At 49.5% G+C, this 21524-nt stretch overlaps 9 protein-coding genes across 9 annotated transcripts; 5 read left to right on the forward strand and 4 right to left on the reverse strand.

The window, feature by feature from the left end:
- Positions 1 to 624: 624 nt before the first annotated feature.
- On the reverse strand, positions 625 to 1872 carry N7446_002922 (uncharacterized protein; the record flags this gene model as incomplete). The annotated part of the gene is made up of 1 exon (XM_058511671.1): positions 625 to 1872. The coding sequence occupies one exon, from the start codon at positions 1870 to 1872 to the stop codon at positions 625 to 627; it is 1248 nt and encodes a 415-aa protein (XP_058377207.1).
- A 2325-nt stretch (positions 1873 to 4197) lies between these two features.
- On the forward strand, positions 4198 to 7296 carry N7446_002923 (uncharacterized protein; the record flags this gene model as incomplete). The annotated part of the gene is made up of 1 exon (XM_058511672.1): positions 4198 to 7296. The coding sequence occupies one exon, from the start codon at positions 4198 to 4200 to the stop codon at positions 7294 to 7296; it is 3099 nt and encodes a 1032-aa protein (XP_058377208.1).
- A 166-nt stretch (positions 7297 to 7462) lies between these two features.
- N7446_002924 (uncharacterized protein) lies at positions 7463 to 8578 on the reverse strand (the record flags this gene model as incomplete). Its single annotated transcript, XM_058511673.1, has 1 exon — positions 7463 to 8578. The coding sequence occupies one exon, from the start codon at positions 8576 to 8578 to the stop codon at positions 7463 to 7465; it is 1116 nt and encodes a 371-aa protein (XP_058377209.1).
- Positions 8579 to 9277: 699 nt separating this feature from the next.
- Positions 9278 to 10854, forward strand: arp6 (actin family protein; the record flags this gene model as incomplete). Its single annotated transcript, XM_058511674.1, has 4 exons — positions 9278 to 9779; positions 9834 to 10539; positions 10596 to 10658; positions 10716 to 10854. The coding sequence occupies 4 exons, from the start codon at positions 9278 to 9280 to the stop codon at positions 10852 to 10854; spliced, it is 1410 nt and encodes a 469-aa protein (XP_058377210.1).
- Positions 10855 to 12383: 1529 nt separating this feature from the next.
- N7446_002926 (3-hydroxyacyl-CoA dehydrogenase family protein) lies at positions 12384 to 13618 on the reverse strand. Its single transcript, XM_058511675.1, has 3 exons — positions 13449 to 13618; positions 13299 to 13398; positions 12384 to 13236 (listed from the first exon to the last, which is right to left on the reverse strand). The coding sequence occupies exons 1-3, from the start codon at positions 13572 to 13574 to the stop codon at positions 12506 to 12508; spliced, it is 957 nt and encodes a 318-aa protein (XP_058377211.1). The 5' UTR covers positions 13575 to 13618; the 3' UTR covers positions 12384 to 12505.
- A 627-nt stretch (positions 13619 to 14245) lies between these two features.
- On the forward strand, positions 14246 to 17867 carry tof1 (putative DNA repair protein (Tof1); the record flags this gene model as incomplete). The annotated part of the gene is made up of 3 exons (XM_058511676.1): positions 14246 to 14332; positions 14390 to 16760; positions 16810 to 17867. The coding sequence occupies 3 exons, from the start codon at positions 14246 to 14248 to the stop codon at positions 17865 to 17867; spliced, it is 3516 nt and encodes a 1171-aa protein (XP_058377212.1).
- Positions 17868 to 18130: 263 nt separating this feature from the next.
- Positions 18131 to 19198, forward strand: N7446_002928 (GFA family protein; the record flags this gene model as incomplete). The annotated part of the gene is made up of 1 exon (XM_058511677.1): positions 18131 to 19198. The coding sequence occupies one exon, from the start codon at positions 18131 to 18133 to the stop codon at positions 19196 to 19198; it is 1068 nt and encodes a 355-aa protein (XP_058377213.1).
- Positions 19199 to 19427: 229 nt separating this feature from the next.
- Positions 19428 to 20375, forward strand: N7446_002929 (PhzF family phenazine biosynthesis protein; the record flags this gene model as incomplete). Its single annotated transcript, XM_058511678.1, has 1 exon — positions 19428 to 20375. The coding sequence occupies one exon, from the start codon at positions 19428 to 19430 to the stop codon at positions 20373 to 20375; it is 948 nt and encodes a 315-aa protein (XP_058377214.1).
- Positions 20376 to 20511: 136 nt separating this feature from the next.
- On the reverse strand, positions 20512 to 20994 carry N7446_002930 (SRPBCC family protein; the record flags this gene model as incomplete). Its single annotated transcript, XM_058511679.1, has 1 exon — positions 20512 to 20994. The coding sequence occupies one exon, from the start codon at positions 20992 to 20994 to the stop codon at positions 20512 to 20514; it is 483 nt and encodes a 160-aa protein (XP_058377215.1).
- Positions 20995 to 21524: the final 530 nt, after the last annotated feature.

Genomic DNA, 21524 nt, shown 5'->3' on the forward strand with positions numbered 1-21524 from the left:
ACGGCAGAAAATGAAGTTCCCATTTTTCGTGTGGCCGCCCGCTGACCGGCTCACCGCCTCGCTTAGCGAGCCCTAACCTTACCCGATTCGGTAATCTGCCGGAGTTACCGACTTGGGATTTTTATTGGGGATTTTTGTATTTTGATATATTGAAACTGACGAGAATAACAAGAGCTCATAAGGGAAAAGAATCGATTCGATTTAATTCTACGAAAATATTTCAGTTCAATCGTTGTAATTTGTGATTTGGCCCGAAAGACCCTAGTCCTATCGTACATGGTCATACCATTCCATTTCATTTGCCATCTATAGATGCAAGAGCCTATAGCTCCAAGCAACGTCTTCATTCCATTCCACGCCTACAAAGGCCGGGTACAGAATAGACAGGCATCAATACCCCGAAAGCAAAAACCAACTTAATAACGCCAGTTGAGGGCCATGGATTTGTCACATGGCCTCTCAGCATAGAAACAAAATCCCAGTCGCTAGGTTGAGAACGCCGTATACGGCATGTCTTCATGAATCGTGAGTCTTTCCCAAAGTCGTAACAAGCAAAACAGCGCTAGGTCATGAATCATATCAAAATCGGCAACACGATCTGTCATGCAGCCATAGGATATGGGCTTAGGCGTTGATGCCCAAGCCAATACCGTCACCGGCCCTGGACTTCTTAGAAGTGGGTCCAGTAGCCTCGATGCCTGCCTTGCGCTTGCCGGGGCGAGATCGTTCCACGCCAGGCTTCTTCACCTGACCAAACAGCTTGGTCTGAAGCAAGGTGCTGCTCTTGGGAACAGTGGAACGCATGTGAAGGTGCGAGGTGTCCAGTCCATCTTCCGGAGCTTCAGAGGCAGAGAGCGACACAGTGCTGTCGCTGTCGTAATGATCGTCTCTTGGAGGTCCTCTGGGCGATAGGTATTGGCTTTTGGGGTGGTTGGGGGTAACAGGAACGGAGGTGACAGAGTGACCGCCGTAAGCATGTGTTTGGTTGGTGAGTTTGTCGGCGTAGAGAAGAGCAGCAAGACCATCGGTGTGTTCGCCGTGGCAGATACTGTGGAGCTCATTCTGCGTGCCTGGTGACGTACTGCCGTAGTTGAAGATTTGAGAGAAGTGCTTGCGATTGTCCCCGATGCGTCTCTTCAACATATCGTTTTGCTCCTTGAGTTCCAAAGATTGAGCGGTAGCATCATCAATCGCGCGCTTTGCCTTCCGAAGCCTGCTGTCCAGAACTGTGTTGAGCTTTTCTAGTTCTTGCGACCGCCGGAGAGCCTCGAGGTAGTCATTGTTCACGACAGACTGGGACGGTCTGGGTGTGGTAGGCTCCGCAGGGTGCGAGCGACCGCGGTACTCGGCGCTCTGCAGGATTTCAACTTCGCGCTTGGCGAGTTGGTGCTCGACCTCGGCGCGCTTCACGGCTTCATTGCTTGCAAATGAGACCAGGCTATTCTGCAACTTGAAGTGTAGCGCAGACATGCGCGATTCCTGCGCAATCGCTAGAAGGTCCTTGGCAATGATGCGCAATTGAGCTTCGCTGGCATGATCAATTTCCTCTGCGGTAGGCAGGTTCTCGGAAGCACCATACGCATCGCACAAAGATTTATCTAAGTCGGCCGGTGTGACCAACGAAGGACTCAAAGAGCGGGAGTGTGAGCGAGATCGAAGCGGGGCACCCGGAATCTGAGTTGAGGGTGGAGGAGTCATGTCTGATGACGACAAAGGCGGGGGCGAAACGAACTTCTTATCCGACTGGGATGATGGGCGCTTGGCCATGGCGGTGAGATCTGGCGAAGGCGACAAAGTGGCCCGACGGACTGGGGTTGAAGGCACGATCTCGGCGGGTTCTCCCAGGGTGCTTTGCGAGTTGGGTTGAGACATGATGAATGTGGAGTGATGTTGATATATCGATAAGATCAGGGTTAAGCGGGGAATGGATCCTCACGCTGTTATCCTTATCAGCATCTATCAATGGGGGATAATCGAAGGGCAACACATACCAGAGACTTAGCAGTCAAGCCTCAATAGTGTCAATCACACAGATGCTCAGACCAGGTATGTTGCCTGAGGAACCAAAATCCGAAACTACCGGGATAGGGAGTGTAAGGGGCAACAAGAATGAGTATTGGAAAGCAGTGACAGGGAGGTGAAAGAAGGGGAAATCATAGAATAAGGAAGCTTAAGAGGAAGAGGTTACTCCAGCTCGCAGTAATGAGGGGGGCTGGGAGGCTGGGAACGGGGAGTCTGAAGGTGCCCGCTTTGGGTTAGCCCCTGTCCCAGCCCCGGCCAATTATCTAAGAATATTAGCCAATCAGAGGCTTGTATCAGGTATTACTAAGCCCGTTTGGGTTAGACTGACGATCACGGGACGCTCAGGGCAAGTAAACACCCGCAACCAGCCAAGCGCTGGGGGGTTGGGTAGGCAACCGATGTGATATCATCTATATTCTGTACATCTCTCAAGCGTATTTCCATGTCTCTTGTCTATGCTATTTTGTAGCCTTGCTAGAGGGTCTTTTTCAGGTTGTGTATCTCTTGAGTTCTCCCATTGCTTTTTCGTCTTGTTATAACAGATTCATAAGCGAGAACGCCTAGAGCATACAGTACGATTTGTCTTTTCTATAGGCCATGCAAGGGTTTCTAAAAGCCTGGATACTCAATCCAGTCATTTATATGATAAAGCTAGCTAACCTGAGCAGAAGTCTCATAATCATGGCGCTTGAGGGGCATAGTGAACATGGGATTGCCAATTCCGGGCTTATCCAGCGTTAAGGGCTCCTAGAACCTGTGAGTATATAAATTGTGATAGCTGGGCTACTTATATAGAGATATAGATATCGTACCGGGGGTTTGTCCTAGGCATATAAGTATGGGATGATATGGGCTCCCTTCCTCTATCCGTGGTCTTTGTTCATCTGGCCTGTGATGACGCATTTGTAACCATCACACTGTAGGAACTGGTTAGGGGAAATGGCTGATCAAGGATTGCTGCACTGTCTACATATTGTCATAATGTTTGGAGGGCTATTGGTGACCGAATATTGATTCGGTCATGAATTCATTATCCAAGAATGCCAATAAGAAGACTCTGATATTATCAATCGGTGTATACTGCCTAGGCAGTGCTAAACTGTAAATAGGTTGTGGAAGATAGAACCAGACTGATGTTTGTTGCAGCGATGCCCTTTGCGATGGATATCTGGCCTTCTTCCGGAGCCAATCCCATTAAGAGCCACGCGAAGAGAGTCGAAGCTCAGATAGACCGAGGGCTAGACCAAGCCATTCAGGATATAAGTATGATATCGTTCAAATCAGGCAGTTATTTCTGTAGGCTCTTGTCACTTATTTCCGCAATCTCCGACCTGTCTGCTCTATCCCGAGTCCTTTGAAATGGAACGTGGAGGCATAGAACTCGGAATAAGCCAGCCACCGTTTACTGGGCCATCGAAGGAAAATGAGTCACTGCGACAATGTTTGTATTTTTGTAGATGATAGGCAGTCTCTCAGGCTAGGATGATTTGGATGCCATGACGATAGGGTATACACTCTGATGAGTGGAATCAGCGAGTGAAGGGAATGTAAATGGGATGAGAGGAAGAAAGAGGGAGATGAAATGGGTAAGATTTTGGAAATATATGTATTTAGAGTTAGAGTAAGGTAAGTCGAGATCAGGTACGTATTTAGGGAATTACGACTTAGAAAGGCTAATAGACTACCTTATCATTCGGTAGTAGAGGGACAAAGAAGCTTAGTACGTAAATAGAGTTCAATTTAAATCGCGGAGAGGAAAAGATACTCAGGAGAGATATTGGTGCAGCCCTAGGTCCTTTCTTTTAGAAACCAAAAATTAGCAAAAAATATATGAAAAGAGGAGCAAAGCACTAAATAGGCGAGGCTAGTCTAAAACTATACCCTTACGTGTATAAATGGCGAAGGGTCCAAATCTGCACTGCAAGGCCCGTTCTAGATAGATCGATGACAGACCGGGAAAATGCTGCCTGAGGCTGCTATCGCGGGATCGTGAAATGTAAACAATCCACTTCCTCCGACACATTTCTGAGATCTCCATTCTTTGTGTCAAGACAAGCGCAAATTTGCCGATTCGCTTGGTTTCCGCCCTTACATTCTTTGTCCCGCTCGGACATGAGCGGATCTCTCAACTTGCGGCTTTCTCCCTGACCAAAACCCAACAATACGCGGGTCGAGATGGAAGGACAACACAAGACAACAACACGCCCTCCGAGCGGTATTCCGCGGCCAGCAAGTGGAAACCCTCGACTGACTTCAAGGCTGCCATTACCCGCGGCGACCACCTCCAAATCGATCAAGCCTTCACCCTCCCGAGATAGACTACGAGCCGACCCTGGTTTAGATGAAAGACGGCTACGAAGGCCTTCATACGACACACTTGCGAAGAAACCGCTCGCGCGCTTTTCATCCCCGCCAAAAACCCGAACAGATTCAATCTCAGCTTCGCAAATACCAGACGAAACGCAAGGCGGGGCAGATGACATACAAACCTCGGAGGAAATGACCCCAATTGCCGGCGATGAAGACACTGCATCAACCGCATCAATACAGGAAGACCGTGGTCGGTGCGAAGTGCGTCCGTCCTTGTCTGAGCGGACACTTGAGACGCTATCACAAATTCCACCCTCCCCGGCGTCGGTAAGAAGACAGTCCAGCTTTTTCAATGGCGCCAGCCCAATACGCTCGCCATCTCGTGCTCCGTCCAATGTGTCCAGTTATTCGAGATCGCCATCCAGAGCCTCGTCAGGCGCGCCAAGTACCAGCGAGATGTATACCCAGCCTGTGTCGCAACTACGGCTTCCCTCGAAGCCTCGCATGTCCGTTGCGTCCCTTTCTCCAGTGCGTGGTTCGGAAGAAGGCAAAACCCCTTCTAAATTGAAGGCGCCGTCGAGTAGACAAAGCCTTGCACCAGGGGATGAGGCACATTCCGATATCAAGTCACCACTCAAGAAGAAATTATCCCAAAGATCCATTGGGAACAAAGATACAACAAAGCCCTCGAGTGTCCGACCCTCACCCGGCAAGATCACCACAAAGCCTACTCAATCAAACATGGGACCCCCACAGAAACCCCTTCAAGTGAGAAAAACACGTAAACCCCAGTCAGAGCAACCGTCCGCTATGCGATCTCCATCGACGGCGTCAAGATATGTGTCTGCTGCATCCAACGTGCAGGATGAGCTATCCCCTGAGCAGCAAGCAGAATCCGAAGCCAGGAAAGTCTCGAAATCATCTAGTACGCTGCGTGAGACCATAGCCAAGGCGAAGGCTGCACGTAAGGCAATGGCAGCCGAAGAGAAGAAGGAAACACCACAAAAAGTGATACCACAGGCTCCATCTGCCGATTCATGGGGAGGCGCTGATGAAGAGGATCCTTTCAATCAGCTACCTAAGGGTGACAACCGATTGGTCATGCGAAAACGAGTTCAAACAGGACGCTCTACCGGCCAGCTGAATATCGCGGCAATGTCTTTGACAGAAATTCCAAAGGAAGTCCTGACGATGTACGACTACGATCCAGACAACTCAGCGAACTGGTTTGAGAATGTCGATCTCGTGAAGTTCATTGCTGCGGATAATGAATTAGAACGTATTTCAGACGCTGTCTTCCCGGACATCAACCCCGAAGACTTTGATCCAGACAGTGACGACCGGGGACTTCAATTTGGTGGGCTTGAGACATTGGATCTTCATGGCAATATACTGAAATCACTTCCGAACGGTCTCCGCCGTATGCAAAATCTACGCACTCTCAATCTATCGAACAACTCGTTGGACATGGATAATATTCAGATTCTCACAGAGATAATGTCTCTGACAGATTTGAAATTGGCAAATAACAAGCTCGAGGGACAATTGTCGACAGTCTTTGCGGGTCTTCACCAACTGGATTCTTTAGACCTCCGCGGAAATAATCTCACCAGCCTCTCCGGGGCACTGGTTGGGTTGACTTCTTTGAGGACATTGGATGTCAGCGAGAACAAGCTGACCTCTTTGCCATTCGAATTGCTCAGTAAACTTCCCTTGAAAACGATCAATGCGCAAAAGAACAAGCTGGAAGGTACCTTGATTCCTGCCTCAGTGGAGTGTTTCGAGACCTTGCAGACCCTGAACATTGCGAACAATGTTGTCGTGGTTTTCTCGGCAAATGACATGCTTGATCTGCCTAACATACATACTCTTTTGATTGGTGTCAACCGCATAACGCACCTCCCCTGCATGTCTTCGTGGCAGTCTTTGTTAACACTCTCTGCGGAGGAGAACAAAATTTCAGAGCTTCCACCGGGATTCGTGGAGCTCAAGAATATCAAGAAGGCTGACTTCACTGGAAATGACCTTTTGCGTTTGGATGAGAAGATGGGTTTTATGGAAAGCCTCACATCTTTCCGTGTCGCCAACAATCCCTTCCGTGAGCGGAGGTTCCTAACCATGGACACTGAAGACATCAAACGTGATATGCGAAGCCGCTGCGAGCCCGATCCTCAGGACACAGATGATGAGGGCTCAGTAGCCACTCAGTTCACTCTGGCACCAGAAAACCCTGCGCTCGATGTCAGTTGGCAGCTCAAATCCGGCGGTACTCTTGATCGGTCTTATTCTGATATGGCAGATCTCAAGGTGGACCAGCTGGAGATGCTTCCCTCCCAAGATATTCGCTGCCTCTACTTACAACACAACGAGATACCCTGGTTCCCAGCCCCAGCACTTGCAATGCTCGCCGAGGGTCTTGTTGAGCTTGATCTCTCGAACAATCCCTTCAACGGGGCTGACTTTCTGTCTTCTCCGCTTGAGCTGCCCAAGCTGCAATCTTTGAACTTGAACGTAACCAGATTAAAGTCGCTGGAGCCTCTGTTGGCCAACCTGACCGCTCCATCCCTGACGTTCTTGGACATTTCCCATAATCGCCTGAAGGGGCCCTTGCCTCAAATCCGACAGACCTACCCAGAGCTGAAGACTTTCATTGCGTCTGATAACCAGTTCGCTTCCTTGACCTTTGAAGCGGTGCAAGGGTTGCAGGTTTTGGATGTTAGCAACAATGACATTGATTCCCTTCCCCCGAAGATTGGCCTGCTGGGTGCTGAGCGCTCCCCTAAGAACTGGGGTAACGGATTAGCCCTGAGACGCTTTGAGGTAGCCGGCAACAAGTTCAGAGTGCCTAGATGGCAGGTAGTTGCCAAGGGGACTGACTCAATCTTGGAGTTTTTGCGAGACCGCGTTCCACTGAATGAGCTCCCTGAATGGGAAAAAGACGAAGCCAGTGAGGAGGAGCTCTAGGAAGTGAGGACTAGCTCAGGCCATTATTTCGATTGGTGTGTATAATGAAAGGTTAACTTATCATTTTTGTTCTATGTACATATACATAATCTCTATTTATGATTTTCCCGGGCATTTGTTCATCTTATCGTCGGACTCTGCACATATTTGTGACAAGTCATCTCATTCAGTTCTCGTCAATTGGCTTGCTGACTTCATCAATGACCTTAAGCCATGTCTTTGACCATGTGGTGAACTTGTCTGCTGTCTCATCGGAACCCGCTGCGGCAACCCAAGGTGACATCACCAAGTCCACTGCTTTTGTAGCACACTTGCGCGTCTTTTGCAGATATTGACCCGACTTGTCGAAATCGGCCTCGTATAATGCGCCAGCCGCCTCATCGACGTGGTCTGGGATAGCTTGTAGGTTCAGCATCAACGACTCCAACTTTTTGACACCAGACGGAGAGGACAACGGCGCATTTCCGGCATTCTTGAGACGGTTGTTGATGATAGCAGGATAGACCTGAGCAACAGGCTTGAGGAACCGGATAGAGGACTTCTTGTGTTCCTGCAGGGCGGCGGTTTCTTCGTCGTCGTCGTCGTCGTCATCATCGTCATCAGAGTCCTCTTCGTCTTTCTGCTCCTTTCCATCATCACCTAGAAGCTCATCAAAGAACTCATCTCCATCTTCCTCAGGATCCCAGTCCTCGATTTCTTCAACCGCGTCGCGAACAAGATCTCTCCACTGCTCGACGCGGCGCATAACGAATCCAACCACGCCCTTGTTCGCGACATCAGTCACAGTATCACATGCATCCCAGACGCGACCAGTAGCAAGTGTAACTACATCCTTCTCAGCTTTGCTCAGATCATTCTCTTTTCCATTGTCCTTCTTCTCCTGATCCTTCTTCTCTCCAACGCGCTTGACGTCTGACACAAGATTCAGCAGTTCGGTCAGAGTCGTCTTAACCAGAACAACAACTTCCGAGTTAAACGCTTTGGTGTATTGGACCGGTGTAACAAGGAGGGCAGCGGTAACGATCGACGGCAGGACGGATTCATTCAGATCACGGAGCACGGTGCAGATAGCCGAATGTGTGAACGGAGAGGTGATAGCAAGCAATGAGAGTTTTGTGACTTGAGCTTTGAGCGCGCTCGACGAGGCCGTTAGGAGGGGCAGGGCTTCGGCATCTTGCGCGGCGGCTTCGGCTGCTGCAGCGGTCGGTTGGGTCGTGAGGGCCGTTTGGAATTGTCCAATGAGGGTGAGGGTTGTGCTGAGTACGGCAGATAGTTGTGACATTGTGAGTTGCCGTGAACCTGCCACTGGTGGCTTCTCTGGAGGGGTCTGTTGTCGGGGAAAAATTTTGGGTTGGGTTTGACAACCTTGGGCCGCGGGGCTGATTAGGGCTCTGCGGGGTCACCTGTGGTTTTGTTTGTATGTTACAGCTGTTAAAGAGGGAAATGATTGAATATAATTGCTTCTTCTGAATTATGGTGATTGGCTCAGTATACGTGATTTTCAATTGTATCGACTCAATCACGGTCGAATGATTGCAGTAAATAGTATTCTTGTACGGAGTAGTATAGTACTGCTTCCGCCGCCTACCATACCCTGCACTGACTTCTGTTGAATGATCGCAAAAGGCCAACGAAAGAACTGTTCAGACTATTTGCTAATTCAGATTTGGTAAATATACAGAGGTCTCACAGTCAGGCTTCACATTCACGCCCAAGCAACCGGGTATACTCCAAAGGTTACAGAGCGAATCCCATTACAACAACCTTGCTACTAGGTATTGATTCTGAATTAGATACCAGGTAGCTATCAAAGCTACTGTATAAATGATTATTCAAGGCACTGGATTAGCAATAGCCCTGGAGAGCTCAGAGTATAAGATTACTAAGCGGATATTTTCCAGTCAAACGAGACAAACACCTCATCATTGCATTCATCCGAGCTTCGCGCAGTCCCAAGCTCTTTGCCAAACAACCCGCAATTATGGGAACATCCAGACCTCGCGCCCCGCCAAAGGCCCCTGCGACACCTGCCAAGTCCGTAGAGGTGTCACGACACCTGCCCGACAAGACCTTCGTCATCGACAATGGCGCCTACATGATCAAAGCGGGCTACGCCTCTGATCTCCCACCCGAAGAAAGTGTTTCCGCCTGTACCTCGATTCCCAACGCCCTCGTCAAGACGCGTGATAACAAAATCGTCATTGGCTCTCAGCTGTCGACAGTAACCGACTGGAATGAGGCCATGTTCCGACGCCCGTTGGAGAAGGGATATGTTTCGAACTGGGAAGCGGAGAGAGAGATTTGGGACCAGTCGTTCTTTGATGAGAAAGCGTCGGCTTGGAATAAGAATACTCGGATCGCTGATCCCGAGAATACTACACTTGTGCTTACTGAAGCGCCGAATGCCCTGCCTATTCTGCAACGACACTCAGACGAGATGGTTATGGAGGAATGGGGATTCGGGGGATATGTGAGGTGCATAGGTAAGATGGTCTGGTTATTTGATGCTGTCTGAACTCTGGTACTGACTTCCTCAGGTCCGACCCTTAATGCGTGGAACGAAATTCATACTCTCTTCGGCGACCCCCTCACCACGACACCAGACTCAACTCCTCTGCCCGCAGACTGCTTATTGGTCGTCGATTCTGGCTACTCGCACACAACAGTGACTCCGGTTTACAAAGGTCAAGCTCTGCAACGTGGAGTGCGAAGACTCGACCTAGGAGGCAAGCACCTGACAAACTATTTGAAGGAGATTGTGTCAATGCGCCAGTACAACATGGTTGATGAATCATACATCATGAACGAAGTCAAAGAGGCAGTTTGCTATGTGAGCAATGACTTTGCCGGGGATTTGGAGCAAACGTGGAAAGCAGGGCGGAAGCGCCAGGCCAGTTCTGAAGAAGGAATTGTGCTAGACTATGTGCTCCCTGACCCAAATGCAAACAGAAAGGGTTTCAGCAGACCCCATGACCCACTTTTGCAAGTTAAAAAGAAGAAAGGAGCGCTATCTGGCCTCAGTGCTGAAGTATTATCAGAGGATGTACTCGTGCTGGGCAATGAACGCTTCGCTGTTCCAGAGATCCTATTCACCCCAAGTGATATCGGGATGAAGTCGGCCGGTGTACCCGAAATAATCCTTCAAAGCTTGTCGGCTCTTCCTACCGGCCTGCACTCTGCATTCCTGGCGAATGTCATGGTTGTTGGCGGGAATGCCTTGATTCCAGGCTTCATGGAAAGATTGTAGGTTTCTGAATGTCTAAAGACGTTTAACTCAACTAATAAACTATGCTTTGCAGGGAAACTGAGTTGCGGCAAATTGCATCTGCCGAATGTGTGGTGAGAGTGCGCCGGGCTACTGAGTGAGTTATCATACTTTCTGTTACAAGGTTGCATCGAGCGCTAACATTTTTCGCTAGCCCTGTCCACTCAACATGGCTTGGAGCCTGTCGTTTCGCCACAAACAGAGAGGAAATCAGCAGAGTAGCCATTTCTCGTCAAGAATACCAAGAATATGGATCTGGATGGGCTGGTCGACGGTTCGCCGGCCTTGTATAACATGTCAATTACAGCGGCAGATTTGGGATTGATTACTGTGGGAGTTTACGGTGGTTAAAATCGACAGCATCTGTAGCATTAGTGATACCCTAGTTTTCAATGTTGGTGTTTGGTCAATATGATTGCAACAATTTATACTTTCAAAAAGGCCAGACCATGTCGCCTTTAGCATGACGAAGTAATTTGTCGCTCTTGTCTCCATTAGGGCTGTCATGTTAAGCTTCTCGAAACTTGCGGTAAAAGGATTTGCAGTCCCATGGATACATTCCAACTCTTATTTCCCTAAGCTAGAGAATGAATGTCGGCTTCATACTATAACTCGAGTCAATACAAAGGAAGTGAAGTCTTGGATGACAATGTGTTCTTCTGAATAGCCAAAATATGACAATACCCCCAACTGTAGCAGCCGTCATCCAGCGCGTATTAGGGCTATCTCAGGAATACAAAAAAACAATGTTTGCTTATCCTTGGTTACTCTTATGATGCCAAAGGCTCAGCCTGGGAGATGAGGCCATTCTGATCTGCGGTAGTATCTTAGAAGGAGCTGCCCCGGCTCTATCTTACATACTAGGCCGTTATTTTCAACAAATTATCATCCCCTGAAGCCACAGACAGATAAATTCGCTGTCAAGATTATACAACGTCTTTCAAAGGGTGGGTTACCAGATCCACACTCGTCCTAATGTTTCCGAGTTGCCTGGACAGATTCCTCAAGAGAATCCAGAAAGTCTCCGGGGACGAACAAGAGTTAGTATTGGAAAAACATCCAAAATTCATGGATATTTACTCTATACAGATGTGCAAGCTGTTGCCAGGAAGTCCAAGCCGGCAAATCACTGACAGCTCCATGTGGACATAACTTCTGCAGAACGTGCCTCCGACAAATGGCATTAACAGCCCTGGAAACCACCGACCAATTTCCAGTGAAATGCTGCGGGAAAGAGGTTTCCCAGATAGCAGTCCTGAAAGCCCTAGGCTCCCGAAACAGAAGACGCTATATCGCCCGATCAGACGAGTACGCAATCCCACCCTCAGAGCGCTTGTATTGCCCCCGAACGAAATGCGGACGATGGATCAACCCCAAGTACCAGATTAATCGCTTGACCCATAAGGTTTGTCCTTACTGCTGGGTGAAGATCTGCCCGAGTTGTCGGGATCTCGTGCATGGTACCAGGGAGTGTTCGTATGATCCTGGTCTTCAGTCTGTTTTGGAGTTGGCCAAGAATGAGAATTGGCAGCGGTGTTTTGGGTGCCACGCTGTTGTTGAGAAGATCTACGGGACGTGTGACCATGTCGTTTGCAGATGTCGAACGGAGTTTTGGTATGTTCATCTGTCCAGGGTTGGGCTGAAAGGATCCCAGTCAATGCTGTTTGCTGACCAACTAAGTTACCAATGCGGTGCACGTTATAGGAGTTGCAATTGTTCTGGAGCCCCTCCCGGTCAGGAAAATGTGGTTGTTGCAGATGCGGATCTCGATGTTAATATAGTGGTTGCTGCAATGGAGGGTTTAGACTGGGAAGGGGAAAACTAATATTGTTGGGGGATTGACAAGTGCTTGGATCAGATCAACTTTATATTTTCTATCAGAAAAAGTCACAGGAGGGGTATCGTGCTTGCAATGATTCTCCTCCCTCACACAGGCAGAGACGCCTAGTAGTCGTAGAATCCCTTTCCACTCTTCTTGCCTAGCCAGCCGGCATCCACCATCCGGCGCAGAAGACCGGCAGATCTATACTTGCTGTCACCAGTCTCCTGGTGCAGGACATTCATGATTGCGAGGCAGGTGTCCAGGCCGATGAAGTCGGCCAAGGTCAATGGACCCATCGGGACGTTGGTGCCGGTCTTCATGATATTGTCAATATCTTCCCGGCCACCAACACCAGTCTCCAGGCAGATAATTGCCTCGTTGATGTAGGGCATAAGGATTCGGTTGGCCAGGAAGCCAGGTGAGTCGGCTGACACAGAGGCAACCTTGCCCATGCGCTGGACAAAGGCAATGGCCGTGTCCATTGTTTCCTGGGAGGTTTGCAGGCCACGAATAATCTCCACGCCCTTCTGGATGGGGACAGGGTTCATGAAGTGAGTGGAAATTACTCGAGACGAAGCCTGCAGATCAGTGGGATCCGCACTCGTCGCAGCGGCAATCTTGGTGATGGAAATGGAAGAGGTGTTCGTGGCGAGGATGGCATGCTTCGGGGCGATCTGAGCCAAGCTGGCAAATATCTTTGTCTTCAGGTCCACGATCTCAGGGACCGCCTCAATGACGAAGTCGACGGAGGAGAGGTCGTCCATCTTGAGAGTGGGTGTCAAAAGTCCACGGGCTGCGTCTGCAGCCTCACGAGTGAGGCGCTGCTTGGAGACATCCTTCTCAAGCAGTTTATCTGGGGTTTAATGCTGTGTTAGAAACTCTGGTGATAGCAGCGACTAGTGGAGCTCGGCGTACCGGCAAACTTGAGGCCCTTATCCAACGATGCCTGAGAAGTATCGACAAGGGTTACGGGGACCTGTGCTTTCTGTGCAGCAACGAGGGCAATTCCAAGGCCCTATAATTGCGTTAGGCCTGTAGTCGGGCTCTGAATAGCATCTTACTCACCATCTGGCCGGCACCGATCACACCAAGTGACTTGACCTCGGCTGCATGAGCTGCGGAGGTGGAGCTAAAGCTGCGGGCCACCACGGGGCCCCGTTGTGAGAGGGAACGAAGTGTCGAGGTAAGCATGGCTATGTTCGAATGCTTTAAGCTATATAGAAGGAATATGTGAATGTGAAAGGTGAGTGAAGAAGCAATGGTTATACTGCAATGACTTCACGTGCTTCCCGACGCCGATGTGTAGTAGAAAATAGCGACCATTTAGTCCTTACGACTCACCGCCTTACAGCTGTTTACGCATGGTTTCATTCTGGACATGTAAAATGCTTCACCCACGACCGACTTCGTACTGAGAGCTGTCAATTGATTAGTAATAGGCTATATAAATATGGCATATGCAACTTTGGGGTATGAAATTCGCATTGTATAGTACTACGAGGTGTAAGATTTTACGCACCAGCTTGGAAGTCGGCCATTTTGACGGGGTAAGATTCTCTCGCGACAATACGAGTATGTAATTGTAGTGTAAATCAATGTTATATTTTCTCAGCAAGAGTGCCCACACCCAGGAAGAGTGCTACAGCAATGCTATAAACGAGACATGCGTAGTAGAAACCACAACTATAGAGCTGATATTCTGCCAGACAAACAGGACAAATGGCCGCAAAAACCTGCGGTAAGAGCGTCGGTTATCTTCGGTATTCTGGCGGCATCCAGTTTCTCCGAATCGCCGATGCCGAGCACGCGTCGACGCGTTGCCATTTCGTACGCTTTGGGAAGCAGATTGATACCAGCCCACCATGGATGAAGAGGTTGTCCCTCTAGGCCACGACGTGCAGGTCGTCGACCCAGACGTGCGAGGCTATGTTTATGGCCTGGTTACTGCTGTGAGTTCTTTCATCTTGCCTTGTCTGGTTTAATTTACTGATGCGGTCAATTCTTAGCTCGGAGGTTTCAACGGCGAAGATGCCGATCGATATGTGCTCGGAGATGACGCTTTGGCCTGTTTACGCGATATCAAGCGCTGGCTGAAATTGTACGACGAGAAGAACAATCGCATGGACGTTGCGCGGTGCCTGGGAGAGGCTAACTTGATCAATGGAGATCTACTTCCGATCCTTGCGCTCTGGTGGGCTACGGGACAGAAGAGCAAGCATATGACGAGGATTTCCCTGGCGTGTTTGGAACTTCTTGTCCCATTGACTTGGCCAGTAGAGTTCCACAGCCAGATGACGGTCAACCACCATCGCCATACCCCCTACATCCAACAAACCCAGGTCCAGTACAAACGCGGTATTCTCAAATATGGAGGCTCGACTCTCTTACGTGCCGTTATCCGAATTGCCCTTCCTAGCATGGTGACTGCTCGATCCGAACGCGAAGCCCGAGACGAAGGAATTCTCAAATTGATGCTGTACTTCCTGCGAAACATTGCGATCATTTCCCCGAACACCCGGCTTGCTGCCGAAGGCGAAGAGGAGGAAACATCTAGATCAGCAACGATCAATGCTTTCCATGACCAGGATGCATTTGCACTTCTCCTGACTATGTGCTCGAATGTTGGCGATGACTTCAACCTTCAAGATATTATTCTGATGGAGATCATTTTCCACATTGTGAAGGGTGTCAATGTCGAGAAGCTGTTCATGGACGATGATCAGAGAAAGGCAAAGCGGACCGACGAGCTTAGCGATCTCTTGAAGAAGGAAAACTCGGTACGACGGGAGTACGCAAAGAACGCCCCGACACGCCATGGAAGATTTGGTACAATGATCTGGGTCAAGCGAGATGATGCGAAGGTGTCTACGGTCTCTGGGCAAGATGTTTTGAGGGACGATCAGACTACTCTTCACAAGATGGACCAAAGCAAAAAGTGGAACAAGCCCAAACCTCGGCGCAAGCAAGAAGACGCCGTTCAAAACAGCAACTTCAACATGCCCGCTCATTTGAACTCGGAGGCAACTAAGAACCTACGGACTTTTGTTGAAGAGTTCCTGGATTCTGGATTCAACCCTCTTTTCACCCACGTGCGGAAAGCCATTGAACGCGAAGCCGAACGAGTACTAGATATCAACACCCGCCAATTCTTCTATACGGTTGGATGGTTCCTCGAGGCAGAACGTGTGAGGAGGGCCCGACAGTCCCGTCAGCGCACCGCCCAAAATGGGGGAAGGACCAAAGATATTGAGCCGGATAGTTATGGCTTGGTCGCTGGAGTCCTAAACCAAGAGACCTTCATCTCCCTGAACCGGGCCATGCAGAACAGCTTGGACAACAAGGAATGGCAAGACCTTAATGCCCAGATGCGCTGCTTCACTCAGATTCTGTTGACCGTGCAGGAAATGGCTGTGTCACCGCTTGAGGAAGATCAGGAGATTGCCGAGAACATCCAAAACCGAATCTTCTACGAAGAAACAACACATGACCGAATTCTGGCAATCGTCCGAGGATACAAAGATCAAGGGTTTGGTTACCTGGATGCATGCACAGAACTTGCTCATGTCTTCTTGCGGATGTTGGAACGCTATTCCAAACTCAACGCCGACATGCAGATTCGATCCCGCCGGAAGGCCAAGCGCAAGCAGAAGAAGGCCGATAAAGACACGGAAGATGGAGCAGATGATGACGAGGAACGCGACTCCGAAGCCGAAGACGAGGTGGAAGCCGCTCAGGTCACCAAAGAGCGCAGCTTTGACTTCAAGCGCTTTGCGGCCAAGTTCTGCAACCAGAGTTGCGTGGATACGTTCGTTGCATTCACAGGCTTCTACAAAGAGCTTAACTCGGAGCAACTCAAGCGTGCCCACCGCTACTTCTACCGCATTGCGTTCAAGCAGGAGATGACTACCTTGCTATTCCGCGTTGATATCATCAGTCTATTCTACCGAATGATTAAGGGCCCAGGACCAATGGACTCAAGCAATTCCGTCTTTAAAGAATGGGAAGAGCTCGTGCGGCAAATCATTCGACGAATGATCAAGAAGCTCGACCAGCGTCCGGCCTTGATTACTGAAATGTTGTTCAGTAAGATCAATTCGACTGTTTACTACCTTGAGTTTGGACACGAAAAGCAAACATCGTACCAGTCCAAGCGACCACCGGCGGAGCTCATTATCACATCACCCGAGGCGACAACCAAGGAAGCCGAGTTGAAGATTGTGGTTGGAGCCCTTGTTCTTGACGGGAGAGCAGATCTGGTGAAATGGATCGTTGATGTCTTGAGCTCGGGAGCTTCTGAAAGAGAGGCCTGGGAAGCACAAGATGAAATTCGGCAGGCCGAGTCTCCTGAAGCTGTCAGCGTCCCAAACCCACTGATTAGTATGTTCCCTGCTACGCCGATTCTAGGATAAAACTAACTGTACTATAGCCGTCAAAAGCAAAGACGAGGCTTGCAAGAGTGCCATGTTCTCAAACGCTAGGCTGCGTCTACTGATGAAGCTCGTTGGTTTCGAGCGACTGGGTGTCGAAGACGTGGTTGGTGCCGCTTGGGTTATTCCGGCGTCTCAGCAGTCTAAGGACCTGCGTGAATCTATCTCGGAAATCCAAAAGGCCCTTCAAACACCATTCTCCGGGGATGGTGATGATGATCCTCGTAAGCATCTTACACAAAAGAAACCAGGAGGTCCTCGGGCCACGGTTCAGGGTACGCTCGATGTTAGCTTCGGATCCGACTCGGAAGGCGAGGATGTGGTTCCAGATGGAATCTTGTTCCCGCCAAACCCGCGGTCAAAGGCTAATGCGCTAGACCAGCTGAAGAAAAAGCGCAAGAAGAAGTCCAAAGATACAGAGCCTGAATTGGACGAGGAAACTCTGCAGGCGCGACGTGATGCACGTCTATCAAACGCTCTTTCTCGCCAGGCGAAGATCAAGAGTGATCTTTTCATCCATGCCAGTGATGAGGAGAGTGACGAGGAAGCAGATAAGGAATTCTTCCGCCTCGAAGAAGAGCGACGAAAGAAGCACGATGCGGCAGTCAAGCACGCCATCCGTATTGGTGCCACGGATACATCAAGCAAGGGCAAAGGCAAAGGCAAGAAAGCCGCTGGACGCAAGCGAAGCGACACAGGCGGTTCTGCAGCCGCTAAAAACAAGCGACAGCGCCGTGATTCTGGTTCTGCCGGAAGCGATGCCGACAGTGATGCTGATGCTGATGGCGACATCCTCATGGCAGAGCTTGATGCTCAATCTTCGCACACTCAGCAGGAAGTCTCTACTAGTCTCGGTGCTGGAGAGGACGAAGACACCCCTCTCACATCTAGTGAAGACGATCTTGCTTTCGATGATGATCTTGCGTTCATGCGTGACCGTCCGAGTAAACCCAAACCTCCAGCACCCGAGAATGATGCTGAAGATGAGGATGTTCCTGTGGCTGCATCTCGAAGACGTATGCGCGGAGGGTTTGTAATTGAGAGTGACTCGGAATGATCACCGTCATTCATCTTTGCGACATGTTATGACCTGATGAGGCGTTTTTGGCATATGTATTGTGAAGCATCGGATACCTAGGTTCAGTGAGAACACGAACACTTTATGACTCAATATTATACAAGCTAGAGGGGGCATTATAGCCGTCTCAGCAATATGTAATCACTATAGACATCAACTCGAGGTCCGTGCTAGTGAGGTTTAAATACGAGCTTTCCCCCTCTGCACATCTTTCCTTTTCCACCTCTGCACTATCAATAAGAATGACCTCCCTAAGCACCAAAACCCTAACAGCAAAATGCCATTGCAACAACATACAATTCACAATAACCCTCCCAACAACATCCCTCCCCCTCAAAACACACATCTGCCACTGCAACATCTGCCGCCACGTCCATGGCACACCATGTATCTTCCACGCACCACTACCAGCAGGAATAACACCCCAATTCATCAGCCCGTCCAGCATGAATAACCTAACAGGCTACAACCACGCTTCGGCACTAGGAACACGCCATTTCTGCAATACATGCGGCTGCCACGTCGGCGATCTAGGACTAGACGATGGAAACTGGACAATATCTACAGCGATCTTCACAGAACCAAATACCGGGTTGTGGGAGATGAGATCACATTGCTTTACGGATTCATCAGCTGATGGTGGTCTCTCAGCTATATTTTCGCATATTGATGGTCGGCGGCTTGAGATCTTTAACCCGGAGGATACATCCTCTGGCTTGACGAAGAAGGACGTCGGTAGGGAAATCCGAACCGATGAAGCAGAGTCTACTTCCGAGGAACTACTCGCTGAATGCCACTGCGGCGGCGTTTCCTTTACCATTTCCCGTCCTCGAGAAGAATTCATCGCCAGTTCTGCAAGTGAAGGATGGTTACACTCGTCTGATACGAGTAAATGGCTTGCACTTCTTGATCTGTGTGATGACTGCCGCCTCACTACTGGAACAAATGTCATGGCTTGGATGTACGTTGCGTTGGATCATATATCGCCCCACTTATCGGCAGACTTGGTTATTGGGTCATCGAAGAGTTACAGATCGAGTAAAGGTAGGCTGCGGACGTTCTGTGGGACTTGTGGCGCGACCTTGTTTTATATTTCTGATACTCGGCCTTCGGTTGTCGATGTGGCGGTTGGAATTTTGCGTGCGCCGGAGGGAACGATGGCTGAGAAGTGGGCTATCTGGAGGGCTGGGAGGATTGTAGCTGCTAATAGTGGATTGAAGTATGATCCTGCATTCAGTAAGGCGCTTATTGAGGGGATGGCGAGATGGGGTGGTGAGCGTGGGATGCCGGAGGATTTTGTGGTGCCATAGATGCAGAGAGAGAAGTTCATAGAACATCCAGTATCAAGGGAACCAAAGAACTTAACAAATGCCGAGATCCACCACTCTTCAGCCGTCATTTTATGGACTTTTGTGCAGAATCTGACATAGCCGCTATGAGTCAACACGGTAGTGGGGAGTATAAGAAGCGTCCGCATCCACAACCTCAAATCTACATTTCCTCAACCTCAACCTCTCCCAATTGACAAAATTCACCACAATGACCCACTTAAACTTCATCACCCTAGATGTCTTCACATCAACCCCCTACAGCGGCAACCCACTAGCAGTAGTCTTCCTCCCAGAGGACCCAGCCCACGCTCTAACCCAACGCCAAAAGCAAACCCTGGCACAAGAATTCAACCTCTCAGAAAGCATTTTCGTACACCCAGTGACAGAAGCCACAAAACGTACCATCGACATCTTCACCACAGATTGCGAAATCCCCTTCGCAGGCCACCCCACCATCGGCGCCGCATCCTGGTTCCTAACCCACTCAGCCAACCCAGCCGACGGCCCTGGCATCACGACATTGGCCACTAAATCTGGCGATATCCCCATCACCATTCAAGACGCCGCGAGCAAGTACGTCGCCGCGCAGATTGCGCATAACACGCGCATCCACGGCGCGCGGTTCGGCGTTAAGGAGTTATTGCGGTTGCATCCGACTCTGGCGCCTTTCTTCCCCAAGGAGGATGTGACGTTCCCTTTGTTTTCTGTTGTCAAGGGGATGAGTCAGTTGTTTATTGAGTTGGGGTCTTTGGAGGCTTTGGCTGCTGTTACGCCTGCTACGGGTGGTGAATTTGTTTCTAGCGAGTATCTTGATGAGGGGTGGAGGGCTGGGTTGGTTTGTGTTTATTTCATTGTTAGGGGCGTTTGGGATGATGTTTTGGGGAGGGAGGTTATTCGGGCTAGGATGATGCTGGGCACTTTGGAGGATCCTGCTACTGGTAGTTCGGCTAGTGGGTTGGCTGCTTATTTGAGTCTTACGGAGGGACGGGCTGGGCAGGATTTGGATTATCATGTTGTGCAGGGTGTTGAGATGGGGCGGAGGAGTGATATCGGTGTTGGGGTTTCTCTTGATGGTGAGAAGAAGATTGAGAAGGTCGTTTTGACTGGGACTGCTGTTTGTGTTTCTGAGGGTAAGGTGTTGATCCCTCAGGCTTGAATATAGCAGTATGCAGAGCTCGATATATTGCGGCTTCATCCCTTGATTAGTACTTGGAGACTACAGCTACCTAATAATGAGCTTGGATTCAGAACATAGATTCGTGATATGGAAAGATCAAGTTATATAGCCCAGTTTAGAGCTTCTTCTCCTCAACCAACTGCCTCAACACCTTAATAGTCCCCTCAACGGCCATCTGGCTCATCTTCCTCTCCTTCTCAGCCAACGCAGCCAATTCCTCCTTGGAAACCCCAGGGTGCCTCCACTCAAAGATGTAAGTCATATAAAGCTCTCCATCAGCGCCCTCACTGATCACATTATTGATCTTGCTCCCATCAGGCTGCACAAACTCCACACGACCAGCCTCAAACGCGGTAACAGTTTCTTGGACTGTCTTCTGAGATTCACGGAAAAGGACTTCGCGGACGGTCACGGGGTTGCCATTGTCATCGTAGGATTCGCTCACGACCTTTGTGGATTGGATCGCTGCTGGGACGAAGGTTTCTGCGCTGCGGATTTTGAGGAGGAGCCCTTTCCAGATTTGGTCCACAGCTAGGACGGGTGAGAGTCCTGGTGGGTTGATCGGGGCTGTGAAAGCAATATTGTTTGTGGATGGCATGGTAGAAATATGTTTAAATGACTTGGATATGACGAGAGTGTACTTCGATATAACAAGAGTGTCGGATCGTCTCTTTTATGCCTGGGGAATGACGAAACCGATAAGCCGATAAGCCGATAAGTAAGCTCGGCCTTTCCGTACGCCGACCTGCTTACTCATTGTCGGGCCTTCGGTTTCCTCAGACCGTGGAACTATTTCCAGTATATACTCTTATGGAACCAACTAGATGTTTTGTTTAAAATCTAGAAAGCGAAGACGAAAGAAAAGCTAGAGTATAACCGAGCTGACTAAGTAGATATAGACAGTTATCAACAAATCGCAAAAAAAGGACTGTCACAGGCTATCACAGACAAAACATCCCACTTATGTGTATTTAGCAACATTATTCCTAACTTATGGCCTTACACCCCGAAGAATGACCCCGCCACCCTAGGCCTCAATATTTAACTAGCTGCAGATAGGCACAGTAGAAGCAAGCTCATTGGCAACATGCGCCCCACGAAGACCGAAGAAGGCAATGAACGACACAT

Source organism: Penicillium canescens (assembly GCF_028828765.1).
Source record: "Penicillium canescens strain IBT 15451 chromosome Unknown utg000002l_segment0_segment0, whole genome shotgun sequence".
Taxonomy (NCBI): Eukaryota; Fungi; Ascomycota; class Eurotiomycetes; order Eurotiales; family Aspergillaceae; genus Penicillium; species Penicillium canescens.

Coding starts and splice junctions, on each gene's coding strand:
- N7446_002926 (XM_058511675.1), bottom strand. CDS start 13,574: ATGCTTACCTCGACACTTCGTTCCCTCTCACAACGGGGCCCCGTGGTG. Junction 13,399..13,448: donor TGATCGGTGCCGGCCAGATG/GTGAGTAAGATG, acceptor ACGCAATTATAG/GGCCTTGGAATTGCCCTCGT. Junction 13,237..13,298: donor TAAGGGCCTCAAGTTTGCCG/GTACGCCGAGCT, acceptor ATTAAACCCCAG/ATAAACTGCTTGAGAAGGAT.